The following is a 16,810-nucleotide window of genomic DNA, read 5'->3' as shown; positions in this document are numbered from 1 at the left end:
TTCACCACTAAATTATGCATATTTAATCAAATGTTTGGCTGAGACGACCGACAAAACTCAAAGCCAATTCAGCATGGATACTCCTCAAATGGCACATTTTCACCAATCAGTCTGTCATCACTTGTAAAATATGAATGAATAATGCTCTCTGAAATGTAATAATTTAGAATACATTTCTTCTATAAAATGTGGGACTCATCATAGCCTGCTCTGTGAGTATTTTCCTCATGATTATATTCCAGTTAATCTAGTTTGATGAAGTGTTTGTTCTGTACAGATGATTAATTGACCCTTTGCAGCGGATGTAAGCAGTGAGTGCTAAGCCCTCTCCATCTGTCATCCAGTCCAACTAAACTCTCTTTTAAAGAGTGCAAGGAGAGTTATCTTTTTGACATTCCTCTCTCCTCAGACCTTGGCAAAATCAAAGCCAAGACACTCTCTCATTTCTGTATCCACCCTTTCCCCAAATCAAAAAAACCGGCCCCAGGCTTGATCCTGAAGTAGCCCACCAAGATCAGATGGAGCGTTCTCGGCCAAACGCAGCACCCTAACAAACTGAAAGTGTTTTTGTACATCATTAAACATGTTTGTGCTCACATTGGAGTGAAAGTTTAATAATGACTCAGCTCTAAAGCCAGGATTGTACTTCTGGAAGAAGAGCTATTAAAATGTGCCATAGTAAGAGAGACAACTCAACAAATACGCAGAGTTTAGCATTGTAATTTCTATTTGTCCATCTGCACACAATCCACTTTTTGTGATCACCTTAATACATGGACAGCGCACACACACGCACGCACATGCACACACATTCCTCTTATGTTACAGGCTTTGAAGAGGCAGACTCATCCCCATTTTCAACAGTACCCAATCAAACACAAAGCTGAGGGGCGGATTAGGAGCAGGCTTGTGCGGCACAATGCTCCTATCAGGGACCACACTGGTTTTAAATTACCCCCTATTCCTCACTCATTTTCAATCACTCACTGGCCCAATAAAGTTTGTTTCTCCAATAAGAAGACCAACAAAGGAACACTGAATCCCAGTTTTGTGCAACAGCAGTCCCTTACAATCCTCGACACTGTGTGTTTGTGTCTGGAAAATTGTCCATGAGTCTCACGGATGCGATTGGCCCATTTGTTGGCTTAAAGATCGGATGGGTTGAAAGTGAGAAGACGAGGGATGAAATGTGCTTTTTGGGTTCAATGGAAACATGGAGAGATGGAGAGATAGAAGTATGACAGATGTGTGAGCGGAGGTGTGGTCATTGTCACGCGTGTTGTCAGTTCCAGAGGGAGTGGTGTCTCTTCAGACGACAGCTGGTTTCACTCAGAGAAAAGACATGCAGCAGAAAGAACGAGAGAGAGAAAGAGATCAGACCTTCACCTCTGAATATTTATGATCTAGGTCCACACAGATTTCTCGCCACATTTTTTGCGGTTTCAGGGGCGGGGTTACTACTTGGTGACCCCCCCCACCCACACACACACACACACACAGATGAGCATACGTGAGTGTTCGCAGATACATTCAAATGTTCACACACGGGTCCACTGTCACTGAGGTGAACGAGATGGAGGGATGAAAGAATTAAAAAAAGGAAATAAGTCATCATTAGAATGGAAAGTCACAAAAAGTAAAAAGGCGCATTAGGGAAAAGAGAAGATTTAGGAAACAGACCTACACACACACACACACTAAGAGAGAGACCCCATGCTGGAAAATGCCGTTGTTGAGCTTTGAAGCACAGTGGTAATGAGGCTCCATTTAAAGCCAATGAAGCCGCTTTGGCAGCTTATGAAAGCACGATTGGTAAGCCCCCCTCGTCTGCTGCTGGGTGGTGTGTGTTTGTGTGGGTGTGTGTGTGTGTGTGTCAGTAGGAGAGGGAGGGGGAAGAATGGACAGTATTTGGCCGGATCTGCTTTGCTCTTTTCCAGCGCTCTTAGCAGCCGCTCTCTGAGCCACTCTGCAGAGCTGTTTTCTCTGCAAACATTAGGGAACCTCCCAAACACACTTGAAGAGTTGTCATTTTACACAGTAGTAGGAAAGGGACAATAATCAATATAACTCTCACTTGATCCATTTTATCATAGCTATAACTGACAATGAGTGGCAGGAGTGCCCCTCAACTCTTTATACAGCAGGATGCCAGCAAGTACACATTGATCAAAGGTGGAATTGGAGAAGCAATTTTGGTTGGCAGAGACAGAAAGAGAAACAGCAAGCTAACACAGGCTAATGCACTGCAACTTCAGGAAACACTGTAGAGCAATGACTGAGAAATAGATGATGATGCAGAGAAACTGACAGAAATAGGAACTTCACAAACATGAGAGCATCCTGCATCACTGGGTGCTTGGCTTTGTCCATCTCAGCAGTAAGAGAGACAAACAGAGAGAAAGGGAGATAGACAGAGATCTGCAGAGGGTCTCTGATAATTCCAACAAGCAGATTTCAATCGATCCTGTAAAGTAACCAATCTATCAAGTGGAGTGGAGTCTCACTTTGACTTAGCCTCGACTCTGCTCCTGTAGCTGGATCTCTCATAGGACTATACATCTGGATCCCCGCTGTCCATTTGTTTTACAGACATTTAAACCGTTGTCAGGTAATGGGGAATTGACAAGAATGGGAAGCTGATGCCAGGATGTCCAGGATGGATGGGCTTGATGCAGAGACATATGTCATGGTGTGTGTGTGTGTGTGTGTGTGTGTGTGTGTGTGTGTGTGTGTGTGTGACCAGACAATCTCAGCAACCTCTTTTCTCAAAGCCTTGATGGCCATGCCTGGGGAGAGTGATGATAAATGGTCGCCTTCCTGTAATTTAGCTTCAGGAGGATGGATGGAGCTGGCCTGTTTGGTTAGAGGGTGGGGAGACAAGGAGAGAGGAGACTGTAGGTGAGAGAGGAGGGGGCGCGAAGGAGAGTAAGGGGTTTCCTGCTTTGGACCTGACTCTGGAGTTGGGTTTCCTCCGAGGTGAGGTACACATTCAAGAGTCTGTGTGTGCCTCACTGTTTATTTACCTTTAGCTTGTGCTCTGTTCATAGAGGAGGGAAGCCACGCTACCCAGTAGCCCCCCCTTTCTTCCCCAGTCTAGCCCCTTTGAGTGGAAACAGAGCAGCGGCCACTGTGTGGGAGAATACTTTCCAATGGGAAACACACACATATCAATTTGATATTATTTCCGTAGCTCAGGCTAATGACTGCAATTAAAGAGACAGATGATCAAAACAACACACAGCTCATTAACTAATAATTTATTTTTTTATCATTTAGATTAAAAAGTCAGTGGTTCATTGCCTCAGAGGAAAATGTACAAGGAAGACTTTGATATAACAGAAGCGAAGAGCAGGACTGAACTGAGGGAAGAATCCCTTTGCTCCCCAAAAAAGGTTGGTGGGCAATTTTTGTGTGAGCGAAGCATTATTCCCAGGACGTTAATGTAACAGAAAGTGGTGGTGTCAGTTCCCGTCTGTACCTCGATGGGAAAAGCAGAGGGTCCGATCAGCCCGTGTCACATTTTCACTCGATTCTCCGCAAAGTCATTTACAATTGGGCGGTTGTTGTCTGGAAACAACATAAAACCAAAAGGAATACATTCTGTGTAATAACTGAACCACATCTTCTGGTCGTGATCACAAAAGCATATGTTTCTGGTTTCAACATCCATATAACATCATCTGGTTTGTACATCCATACACGTGAGTCATCCCAGGCCAAGTGACGCTTTACAAAAGACAACATAAATGGCAGAGGCAGTTCAGTACATATTTACAACATTAAAAATGTGTCAAGATTTATTAAACAAGGCGAGATGGAAGTGAAAGAGAAACAAAATGGGAGTCAGACCAGGGAAAATGGAAATGATAATTCTTCATCATGGGCTGGTCTGACAAACATTAAACAGTGGCTGAGGAACTTTGCCGCCCCCAGAAAGTCTGCCTTCAAATGAGAACTCTCTTCACCTCTCTGCACGTTCAGTTCATGTGCACATCACTTGTTTACTTGGGTAGCGTTAATTACACACACACATTCGTACACACACACACACACACAGACACACACCTGTGAATGCTATAAATGCTGGAAAAGGGGAGGAAACAAAGCAAAGCAGTTAAGGCCTCAGTTCCACTGCCAAGCTGCTGGGCTTGTTAACGTAAAACAACAGGACGGCTCTCCCTATGAGGCTCACTAAATAGCTTTCACAAGACTCTGCTTCCACCCCTCAAACATCTGGCTCGCTCTTACTTCTTATCTTTATTCCAACATTCAGGGTGGGCGCTTAAGAAAAGGAAAACAGAGAGCCAGTAGACAGAAAAGAGGGATTTTGTGCGATTCTACATCACCAAATCTAAAGCCCAGATTCAAGGGCACTGCAGTTCCTCCACGAGTGTGCTGGAGGAGGCTGAGCGCCAGAGAGGCCTCACTGGCACGTAATTTGACCATCCATCATAACTTGTCACACTATACTCACATACCAGGGCGAGGAGACTGGTGCTACTGTAACAGCACCTGTCTGACGGGCCACTGCGGACAGCGAACACACAAATAATTGACTGTTTGGTTCTGCATTTTTGTAAATTTTGAAATTCCACCGGTGGGAATTGTGCCCTGGACACAGTGCCGTCAAAACGCTTTGCACTTTTGTCACACCAGAAATCACGGAGGACAATAACTCATTTTGGTTATGGGTTGTTTTTGGATCAGATAATTAAAATGTCATTACAAGATTGCCAGATGCACAGCATGTAGATCCACAATCATCTGAACAACATCTGACCAAAAGTTTATAATAGTAGCATCATCTGTCATGGCGCCCACATTCTTAAGCTTGGTGACATTATTTCATGAACACTTACAATCAGACGACGTGAGTGTGTTCTTCACAGTTTGACATACATTCTTGGGAGATGCGAAAATGAGAACTACAGTGCAGTACAGTACACCACTGAGGGGCTTTGGCAGCCTCGTTCTGTGCTGTCACTTATCTAAAACACTGAATACACAACATGCAAAATAGGTTAAAAAGAGAGTTTGGGGAGGGTGGTGGCTGACAGAGAAGAGAGCAGAGGAGAGACACTTTTGGAAGGATGACAAACCAAACATACCACCGCAGCCAGAGAAGCATAACCACTAGCTAGCATGACATGCCTGTCGGCACACTCACTGCTACGCTAGCTTGATGTGCCCCTCAAAATGGTGTGTTTATCTTGTACTGTTTAAATAAATTGTAATGTGCTTTACAAAATAAAGTAACAGCAAGAGGCAGATAAAAAGCTTGAGAGCAACCAGACGGGTCTCTCTGTGGTTTTCGATGGTCCTGACTTCCATAGACTCTTAATTGAATTTAAGAACGGACTATGCTTATTTGGCAAAGGATGACAGGGACTGTGTTAGGGTGGGCAAAGTGGGGGAAGATGACTTGGGAAGTTTTCCTTTGGATCTCAATGCTCATATTGGTTTAGGTCTTGCTCTGCTCACTGTAAGGTTTTGATGGACGAGCAAAAACCACAAACATGCAAACATAACAAAGCACATGAGGAATGAAATATGATCCTCTCATGTCATAATACAATCAGTGAGCACTAAAAACTTTCCAGCCTCATTCATTTTGTCAAAATATGCTAGAGAAAAACACAACTATGTTGTTTATCCGACTTTGTTTTCTCTTTACTGCATGAAAAGGAACTCTCATTTCAATCTCTTATTTTGGCAAACAAAAGCCTGCCAGTCACTAGACACATCAGGAAAATGTTCAGACATTTAAATACAAAGAAATGGCATTGGCCACACAGCAACATCTGGAAGGCCACTACCCAGCGGAAGACATTATCCATAAAGCAGAAAGGCTCCTTGGAAATATTGGTATTGTTCTGAAATTCCAGCCATTTGTCCACACAGCTTAATCTGTCTTCCACAAAAAGTGACAGCAATGAGTCATGATGGTGATGCATGACTTTACAAACCACTCATGAGAGGGGCTAGGAGTGAAGAGGCACAGCCCCGGAGGCCTGGAATGTGACTCACACATGCTAACAGGGTTTGTTCTGCCTAAAATGAAACCAAAAAAAAAACCAAAAAAAAAAAACCATCTCAAACAAGGATATGGCTGGGATATGGATGGATGAGATAAAACGTAGCCACATGAAGAATATAAACTCTACTATGAGCTGTGGCATTGAATACTTGCAGATATAACAGCCTACATGAGCAGTTTATTCTGTGAGGGCTGTCTGGTGGCAGCAGCAGTGGTGGTGAGGTTTGCTGTGGAAAATGTCCCAGCAAAGGGAGCCCTTAGTTCCTCACGGGACAAGAGTTTTATAGATATAGTCTGGAGAAGTTACTGCAGAGACCTGGAGCAAGTAGGCCCGTGTTTTTTTCTGAACAGCAAATGTTGATAGGTTGTCAGGTGGTGCAGCTCGTGCTGATCCAAGTTGAGTTTGTTTCAACAATGAAAGGTGAGGAGGCCAAGCTGAGGATGAGCAGCTTGTCTTGTTGCTGAAATCAGTCAGTCTCTGGAGTGACAAACACTTGAATAATATCCTCAGAAGTGTGTGAAGTGTGAGCACTGGTAGTTTTATATGTCAAACAAAGTGGCGCGAGACAGTCAGTCTTAACAGGAGGAGGTGGAGGGTCCTGGGGGGGTGGAGCTGACGAGTGGACATTTCCGCTGTCGTCGTTGAGGGAGGGAATGGCGTCTGCTTTTGTCTACACTTCATACCCTTTTTAATGGTCCCTTTTTAAGGCAAACCAATTGGACATAAACTGATATAACAAAGACACAACTTGAAAAATAAAAAGGAAAATAATTATACAATATACACAAACCGTGGTCCTTAAAACAGGTAGGGTACATGCAGTCTTTCTAATGTGCAGTGTTCCCGTGATGGGCGAAGACAAAGGATTCAGGGGGAGGAGGGGGGAGATCACTGGGTAAGGGTCCATGAAGGTGGGCAATGGAGGGAGAGGTAGGGACAAACACTGCTTTCCATCACGCTTTGCTGCACTTCCCCTTCTTCTCTTTGCGCTGGAACTTCCGCAGGCGTCTCGTCCAAACGTCCCTCCACTGGATCACCAGGCTGTTCTTATCAGCCATTAGGCCCACACGCTCGGCCCCTGGATTGGTGGCTCCAGCCCCAGGCGCGGCACCTGGACTCGCCCCTGTGCCCGCTCCACCGTCGCTGCCGCCCATCACCAAGAATCGTTTGCTCATCTGGATCTTGGGACATTTGCAGGCCAGGTCCTTCATGTGCACCCACAGGATGTTGTCGCCTCGCTTCAGGGGCTCGCCGCGGCTCTTGTACACAGACACCACGTTAACTGCGAACTTGGCCCAGTCCCCCACCGTCTCCATGTCCAGCACGTTCACTTGGACAGCTGAGGACAGAAACACACTCAGGTCAATACTCCCAGCACAGTGCATTTATTAATCACGATCTAAAATTCATTCTACTCTCTTACCATAATCCTTCTTGCAATATTTCTTCATGTTGATCTTCAGGTTCCCCTTCACTGGTTTACAGTAGGACTCACAATCTGCACAAACAAGAACCACCATGATTCACTCCTGTAGTGCAGGCTGTAACTCCACAGATCTTCTTCACAACATTCAAAAGGGACACTTACACACTTGAAATTTGAATCTTTGCCATAAGGTTACATTTTAGGACTATTTCAGACCGTTTCATACCGCATTATGAGGCGTTAGCAACTCGCACATCTGTAATGCAAGGTTAGTGTGACTAAACATTGTAAACTGTTATGTACTGTGAAACCACCAATAAAAACACTCAGGAGCATCAAAATAAATCACTATGTGCTTGTTTCCGCACACGCACGCAGGCCAAAGTTGTTGTGGGCCTGCTTGTATTGTTTTATAACCTTGTGGTGAGTATGCTCATTCACACTTGCTCTCACGGCAGTATATATTCACTGACAGGGACAAAGGCTGCAACGGAAACTGGAGCAGGTTGGAGAATGTTGAGCCTGGTTTGGTTTCTGTGTGCTAAAATACAACTTAGACAAATCACACATCAATCTCCAGCAACAGCCGGTGCTTGGAGGCAAGTGACACATACCAGAGTAGTAAAAGTGTTCAGCCTGACATGTTTTCTGGGATCTTGAAGAAAGACAGAGCGTGGTGGAAGCAGGTCATGGTTGGGTGGATGCAAGTAGAGCTTGGCTGCCAGCGTGACGACTGAGACCACACATTGGACAGATGACCTCTGCCGACCACTCATAGGTGGAGCTGGCAGTGATGAGGTGTTATAATTGCCATTGTGACAGTTAAAATGGATCTCGTGGCAGAATGACCAATGTCACATCTCTTCTTCACTGACTCTAACTCTCGCCTTGGTTTGGTTTAGATGTTGTGTGTCTATGAGCATCGTTCTCAGCTTGAAAGAAACTGCACTGGAAGTAATTCTGCCCTAAATTTCTCAATCTATGACTTGAAGCAGCTACCTATCTGGCTGCAACCTCATGTCTCTGCACCCAGTGGCACAAAGTTTACCTTCAAGAAGAAAAAAATGCTCATTTCAATAATAATTGAATTTATTTGTAAAAATGACTGCGTACAACACTTTCTATGGACCAAGCTGGAGATAGATTCAGTCACATGGAGCACATGCAAATAGTAATTGCCCATGTTTTGAGTCTTGTAATCCTGAAATATTTATTTTGTCATCTCAACAAAAGCTTTGCTTCTCTCTGATCATGAAATATGTTTTCCATGAGCTGAGAGCTGAGGGAAGGGGATCAAAGAAAATTAAACGGATGCTCAAAAACAGATGAAAGTGCTCATGTTAAAAATCGATAACATTAAATTTAAAGCCTACACTGTGTTTTTAAATTGTGCTCATGGTAACTACTGCTACTGGAGCCATAACAAGAAAGAAAGAGACACTGTTGATCATTAGCAAGACTCTACCAGACTTGACTTGGTGCCACTCGATTTTATGAACCATAGAATTTTGGATTCACTTATTTCAATTACAAAACTATGAGAAGGACACAAAGTTAAGAAAAAAAAATATGAAAATGATGGACTGAAAATGTAGAGAATGCCAAGAAGCTCATTTTCCAAGATTGCTCCAATGCGTTTTAGCGAAGGGACGCGAGAAGCTGACCATGCTGCTCGCCTGGAATGTCAGAGCATGAAACTGAAAAAACCACATGCTAGTAACCGGGCTGGTATCTGCGGTCAGGCCTCTCATTGCCTTCAAAAGGAAAACCATTCAGTCATGTTGCTTCCCAAAGCAAACCAAATAAAACTGCTGGACATGAAATGCCCCAGTTAGAAAAAAGGAGGGAGAGAAATTACGATTTCTGGGTTGCATGAGAGTCGGGGTGTTGCATCGTTCATTTTTTGGGGAAGGACGGATGGAGCAATGGAAGGAGGGAAGAAACAGGGGACTGAGGAGCCCATAAAAATGTCCAGGAGGCTTGGCTGTATATCAGAGCGCTGGAGTTTTTATTAGCTAGAGAGAGGAGAGAAAAGGAAAGAAGGGGAGAAAGAGAGAGCAGATGGCAGCTTCCAATAACCTCGAGACAGGGTGACTTAAAAAAAAAACAAAAAAAAACGAGGAGCGGAGGTGTAGATGTGGACGGGTGCAGAGGTGTATGTGTGGATGGATTTGTGTGTATGTGAGTTGTACATTACTCACAGACTTTAAATAAATGATATTAAATATCGAAGCTTGCTTAAGGTCTTTTTCATTATAAGTGAGCGTGTGGTTTCATGCACAGATCTCTATCATGTAAGTGTGCATGCAACTGTGACAGGCATGCATTTGTATGAGATGTGCATGGATTTCATTAGATCACTGCCAGTGTGTGTGTGTGCGTGTGTGTGTGTGGTATACAGTGGCTGGCCTAAAGGTATCAGTGGTGAAACGCTGGCTGGGAGACAGTGTGTGTTTTCCCATGAAGAGTCTCTCACTGCTGGCTGTTCACCTGGAAAAGCTCTCGGTGAATCGCGCCCACTGACCCAGAAGACCGGCCCACTGAAAACACTCACAATTGGCTCCGGGGCTCTCGATGCCCTCATTCCCTTCAGCTCCTCTCACTGTGCCGTGACAAGGACAAATTGCATCCACCGCCCCTTACACAAAAACATTTAGGGGCCTTAGGTTTCTGACGCCGAAGCTCGTTCTATGGTAGTTTAGGAAGGAGAAAGATGGGGGGAAATGCTCTGGTGTGTTTGGTAGAGCCTGAGGTGAATTGGCGATCAACAACTCTTGTGTTCTTAGACCCCGTAACATTTTCCCAGGGAAGTAATGAACACAAGAAAGGGTCGGACTGTGCATTTTTGTTTTTTAAAAAGGCTCAGAGGCCCAAGCAGTGAGAGGAAACAGCATGAGAGAAGCTGTACATGTGAAAAGAAGCTACAAATGTGAGAAATGCATTGTCAATATATCTATTTGAAGGAAATATTTTAAATTTTGAGACTGCGCTTCGTAGCTTTCTTGCAGAGAGAAGACAGAGACCATTCTCATGTCTGCAGTAAATATTCAGCTGGAGCCAGATAGCTTAGCAGCTAGCCTGGCTCTGTCCAACACTAAGCTATAAGTTAGCTTATCTTAGCTTATCTATGAAGAGTGGTATAATTCTTCTCATCTGTTACAGTTCAGCAATCACTTTCTTCAGTCTTGCTGTCACCATGTGTTTGCCAGGCAACAAGTAGATGGTACCCCTGTACCGTCGCAGTGCCTCGTTTATACACTCCAGTTTTTGTACAGATTAAACAAATATTCCCAAATGTTTATCTGGGCGGTGTAGAGGTGCCAGTGGGTGGATTTTGCCTGCTGTTTCCTCCTGTTTCCAGTCTATATGCTAAGAGAAGCTAACTGGCTCTCAGCTGTGGCGTAATATCTTATCATCAAACAAGGAAACAAATAAGTGTGTTCCCTACATGTCAAACTGTTCCTTTAATGTAAACCAGTTTGCTCCTTATATACCATTAGATTTGATATATATCTTTAACTCCATAACTCATACCTTCAAACTGTACATGCAACCTTTGAAACGTAAGACAGCAGTAAGTCAAAAGTATAATTTGCAGTGAGCTTTCTGACAAAATCTATAATTTGCAGAAAACAATAAAACTGTATGCTTTGAATAGTGCAGTAAAGTATCAGTGGCAAAGCAGGAGGTGCGATCTGAGTGATGATATATGATATAAACCCACTAATGAATCAACATTTCCAAATCAACACCGCCATTCAAATCAAACGGCCGCAGAATGAAAAATAAGGGCAGGGTAATTGACCGGCGCCTAAATTGGACAGTTGGACGGAGAGACTGAACAAATTTCCCCCCAGTCACTTGCCAACACTCTTTTCACGCCTCAGAACTCTCCCTTCCACTATATCTCCCAGCTAAACTCCAACTAATCACCTGCCTATCTGTCGGCCTTGGCTTTAAACTGCAGCTATATTTTGAGCCCAGCACGGCTCCACTAACTTGAGGTTAGCGGTTGGGGAAACTGTGCCAAGGACACAGGTTTTTAAGACAATGGAAAAATTCTGCAGGTCCCGGCGTACTCGTTCTTTTCGCGGGACTTCAAAAGACGGGGCCCACCCTTCATTAATATTTATTCCACACCTTAAAACTCAAGTCCAGAAATATTAAAAAATATGTTTTTGTTCCTCTCATAAAGCAGTGGTGCTTATGGGCGAGGTGCAGAGAACGTATACTAACCTGCTGGCTCCTCCGTGCTGCTCACCACAGCTGTGGGGTTGACCACTGGGATTTCTGAAATGCACAGAAGAAATACAAAGTTATTTCACTGCTTAAATGTAAATCCCCACCTTTCAAGTATGGCCTAAGTGATTTGGCTGGATGCCTGCTAAGAGTGCGTGTGTGGTCAGAGAAATGAAGTATGTCTGAATTCATTAAAAGTAATTCCAAAAAGTGGGTAGAGGGTTTTGTGAATACATTAATACGCCCACAACAGAATACAAAGCTTAGTATTGAGAAGTACAAAGTGTCTTTGCTCACCAAGGCCGATAATAAAAAATACCAGGGTTGCTGTGCAGTAGGTTTAGATTGTAACATGCGTCAAGTATGCACATGAAAACACATGGGGAATCGCAGACAGACATGCAAGATAAACACTGACAGACTGACAGGGATACTTATTGGTGGTGAGAGGGAAGACAGGCTCAAATAAACCACGCATTCCACGGACTAATGTGGCGGTTTCATCGTCATTTTTAAGGAATATATTGAAAGATCCTGAGACAGTATAAGTGGAAGAAATAATGGAGGTCAGCGGACCAATTTTCAAGTTTTGAGTCAAACTCAGCAGATGCACCACAAAAACACTCAGTAATCCAGTTTGCAGGAGTCAATTCATTCAAAATCGGCACACTTGATACATCAGAGATAGAAGCTGATTCTTTGAGGCGCGCCGATTAAAAAGGAAAGGTGGCTGCCCTAGATTAGTCTTGTCCTCCCCTAACAGATGCTGGGTTAACACTGCTGTGTAATGTCCATGCAAGCATGTATAGACAGATGGACAGATGGCAAGGGGGCAATTTTGGTTGGATCGTCTTGAGACAGATGCAGCCCTCCCTCACTGTGCCCGCTGGCTACTCTAAAAAGTGCCTTGTGGAATTCCTCCAGGACTTCTCTAATCGTATGCAACTTTCCAATACAAATGCTAATGCTAACAACGAGCCCTCTGCATTTACCGTAAACAGAGTTACTGGAATGCTGGCTTAGCATCCACCCGGAGGATCTGCTTTTGATTGGATTTGGAGGTTGATGGTTTGAACCAAGCGAGTGGGAGTGAATTGGCGGGAGTTGGGGGGGGGGGGGGGTTGTTGGAAAGCGTTTGAGGCAAAAGCAGCAGTTGTCTCTCTGAAATTATGGACACCCCGCCAACAAAAACAAACAAGGGCACAGAGCTTTGTGAAGGCAGGCGCAGCTGCTAAAGCCACTTTGAATCCGTGTGCCCTTGTGGCCACATCTTGTGAAGACAGACAGATGATGAAAGGATCATTCAGATGAGGGTTGCTGCCGTCATACTAATTGGCTGCTTAATGGGCTTGTCTTCTGTCTTGGGGTCCCTGAGCCTCAATAGGTGGTAAGGTGCCCGCCATGAGGCCATATTGACACACGCAGTTGTCATTAACGCTATGCATGTACTTCAATGCGCACACACAGTCCTTCTTGTTCTCACTGGAAGGCTCAGCGGCGCTAAAATGAGTGGGGTCTGCCATCCATGACCACAGTTGTTTTCTCCTTCTCGCCCATCCGCCATCTGCTCCGGAGCTGCATGTGACAGAGACAACATGGCAGCATGTGGCACTGGACGGCACGGTTCGCTTTGGTGGAGGTTGTCTTTTGAGTGTGCGCAGTGTGTGCCCGCACCGCCTGGCACACAGTGTGGTGGAAAGTTGCCCTCTATTACACATGCATGCATGTGCCGGGCCACTGACAAATTTCATGACCCACATGTGGACATACATGCTTGTCACAGGAAATTAAAAACCTGATGTAGTCGACATGCATACTACAGCAAGTAGAGTACAGACACACACGTACTGTACACCGCTGACAGCGAGTGGAACGACAATAACCAAGTCTTGAATTCTCACACTATTGGCTCTCCACTCGCACTTTGACAAAGATCGTGTTTCAGTTTAGCTTGACGTTACATCAGTGTCCTTGTTTGCACACATGTTTCGAGCTGTTCTCTATGAAATTATCATTGAATTTTCAGTGGCTATGCAAACCCACAGCACACATGTACTGTATATATGTAAAGGCAGCGATCGGGCTGGGTGTGCCTGTCAGACGCCCAGAATGACTTTAGGCTACAGTGAAGTGTGCTTTCAATTATGCTCTGTAATCTCCATGGTTTCAGTCTGTGCTGCTTTTAGTGCAGTTCATGACTCTATAGTAACTACATGTTATGGCTTTTGTAATGTTCTTCACAATGGAGCTTGTCAGTGCTTTACAGTTTTATGCAGTGACTCACTAACAAGCTGATAAAATGATCAAACTGAAGTGTACGTTAACAGTGTCATATGCAGTGAGTGGTTGTGTGTATGCATGCCTGTGTGAGTCACTCACTGATGCAGGGGGCCACAGGTGAGCGGCTCTGCTGGTAGCCCTTGGCGCAGCGGTTGCAGGTAATGCCGGTGACGCCGTCCTTGCAGGGGCACTGGCCTGTGGTCTGGTTGCACGTCTTGCCTGCTGCACCCACAGGATGGCAGTCACAGGCTGGGTTGGGGGTTGGGGACAGGTGTGAAGGGGGAGGGAGGGAAGAAGAGAGGAGAGATGGACAAATCAGATGTTAATGTATTTAACTTGTTGCCAAAATGACACAGTCAAGACACGGGCTTAGTCCTATGATATGACAGAGTCTCTGCAGGGCAGCGGGTTAAATCTTGTTATCTTCTGTCTTTTGCCAGAACACGACAGCTATGCATTAAGCCTGAATGTTTGGCTCAGGAGTTCAGTGGCCCACAGCGTGGCATGCTGGGATGCGATGCAAAAGAAGAAGAAGCCAGCGGTGGGTAGAGTACTGAAAATCTTTACTCAAGAAAAAGTATCATTTGCCAAGACTTTTCATGTAAAAGTAGAAAAGTATTTGGTCAACAAACTACACAGAGTTACTTTGGGTTTTAATGTTTAGTGTATGCAAGCCTAAGATCTCTTCACAAGTCATTTCATACAAGTCCAAGTCAAGTTTCTTTGGTTAAGAGTCTGAGTCAAGTCTGTTGTTGGACTAATAAGTGTTACATCTGCTGTGCATCAGCTTAGATAAAGCCACTGTGCAACATGGTTATTGGAGGAATTTAATATAGTTTTTGACTTTTTTTTTTTCTTTCCAAAAGTATCAATTAGATCACTTTAAAATATTACACTAGCTATCAACCTAGCCTGCTCTTGTTGCCTGTATCTGTTGTGATCTTGGTATGGATATGTAGACAACTTGCTTTGATTTAAAGGGCGCTGCATATAATTTGCCTTCTCCAATAGCACAGGCAGCCAATACAATATGATAATTCCCAAAGCAGCGATGAAAATAATTTTACAACATAGAGAATTATTGTGGCAATAACACGGGAGCAGCCCATTGTTGAATGAAAAAGGGTAAGTCTACATGAGGACGGGACTGTTTTTTTCCCTCACTCTTATTTGCTCTCTCCCTCCGCTTCTCAAAAAATATTGCTCCCTGGATAAATAACAACTCGCAGCCGACTGAGTGAAAGCCAAGATCAGTTTCACCGACAACATTTTATGTAATGAATTCACAATCAGGCATCGCTATAAAACAAATAGCAACCAATACGAATTAGTGAAAAGAAAACCATGCTCTGTGCAACAAGAGGATTGTGTTCATATATCACAATCAGACCAGTGATCGACAGACTTAGATGTTTTTACTGTGGGTAACCTACAATTGTTCTGAGTAGACTAAATATGCTTTTAATGGAAGGCAATGCAGGCTTCTTTCCAACACGGCACCAATGTGCAGTTACTGGATTTGAGTTACATTAGTCGAACAACCAAACCTTAAAATGAAAAAAAAAAAAAAAAAAAAACAACCCAGAAACTACTTTTTCACTCATTCACTACTCACTACTTGCAACAAGTCACACAGGTGACAAGTAAAATTACCAGGGGGATGGGATGATGCATGCTGTGCATCAGTCAGGAGACCCAGAAAAGTACACTACACCGTCCCCTCTGTTCATTTCCGCTCCTGAGTGTGTGTGTGAGTGTGCAGTCTGGTGCCTGCATGGTGACACACTATGCTGTTTCATCACTTCCCGAAAGTTCAGTCGATGCCCAGCAAATGCCAACAGCAACAAGCAACGCTCGGGTCACCTCGCTTTGGCAAAGCTTTTATGAGTTTTGCTGGTTCTAGGCAATTTATTCAAAACCCCCTTAAGCAACATGGGTTTTTTTTTTGGTTTAAAGAGCTGTTAAATACAAGAGCTGGCGTGTTGGTCTGAAGCCTTCCAAGAGAGCTTTACAAGATGTTAGAGAGGACGACAGGGAGAGGGAGAAGCAACGTATCAGAGAGTGAGAAGTAAAGGAGAGGACTGGAGAGAAACAGGGATAGAGTGAGACACAGCGCTTCAGTGTAGTCCAAACAGAGCGTCTGGTGTGTTCAGCAGCATAAACAACAGTGAATCTAACCAAACTGTGGCCACTCGGACTCTGCTTAAAAAAAACAGACATTTGTTCTCTAAGCAATAAACACATACTTAACATTTTACAGCAATCCAGCTAGACAAACACATCAGTGACATATCAAAACAAATGTAAGAGTTTTATATTGTATTCAGGAGTGTGACTGATTGGTTTCACTTCAAATTTGACATTCTATGTCCAGAATAAAGCAAGGTAAGAATGCAGAAAAGCCTCCTTCCCAGTCGTATCTACTGACGTGCTGCCAAAAACACAACAAACCATGAAATGCAAGGTGAACTCTGCCTTTTCTTCTTATTTCCAGTGTAATTATTTGGAAAACAGGCACAGGCTAGCGCAAAATGACTGAAGCAAACTTAAGAGTGACTCGACTGTAACCCGATAGCTGTAATTGTCCAAGCTTATCAAGAAAAGACAAGAAAGGCCAAAATTACACTTTGGGGAAAAACCCTGTAACCCAACAGTTTGTTACAGGGCTTGCCAGAAAAAGGCAGCTGCTAACATGCCACGGTTTCTTCCCACCACTCCACAGAACTGTGAATGTGTTTATTTGCGCCGGACATTTTTTAGCCCACAACAGAGGGGAGCCTGAGGACCCTACCACCTGTTGACTGGGCAAACGGAGGGTTTAAATGGC

The 16,810-nt window shown here is 44.1% G+C and overlaps 1 protein-coding gene across 2 annotated transcripts in view; it reads right to left on the bottom strand.

Annotated features, from left to right (window-relative positions):
- Window positions 1–3,242: 3,242 nt before the first annotated feature.
- Window positions 3,243–16,810, bottom strand: part of ntn2 (netrin 2) — a 45,134-nt gene continuing 31,566 nt past the window's right edge. For both annotated transcript variants that reach the window (XM_076760702.1, XM_076760701.1), the window contains exons 4-7: window positions 14,083–14,232; window positions 11,701–11,754; window positions 7,462–7,536; window positions 3,243–7,377 (exon numbers count right to left, since the gene is read on the bottom strand). In XM_076760702.1, the coding sequence (XP_076616817.1) occupies window positions 6,992–7,377; window positions 7,462–7,536; window positions 11,701–11,754; window positions 14,083–14,232 (665 nt within the window). In that variant the 3' untranslated portion in view covers window positions 3,243–6,991. The remainder of the gene's footprint in view (window positions 7,378–7,461; window positions 7,537–11,700; window positions 11,755–14,082; window positions 14,233–16,810) is intronic.

This window comes from Chaetodon auriga, chromosome 20 (assembly GCF_051107435.1).
Source record: "Chaetodon auriga isolate fChaAug3 chromosome 20, fChaAug3.hap1, whole genome shotgun sequence".
In the NCBI taxonomy this organism is placed as follows: Eukaryota; Metazoa; Chordata; class Actinopteri; order Chaetodontiformes; family Chaetodontidae; genus Chaetodon; species Chaetodon auriga.
This window is presented reverse-complemented; position numbering and strand designations above follow the sequence as displayed.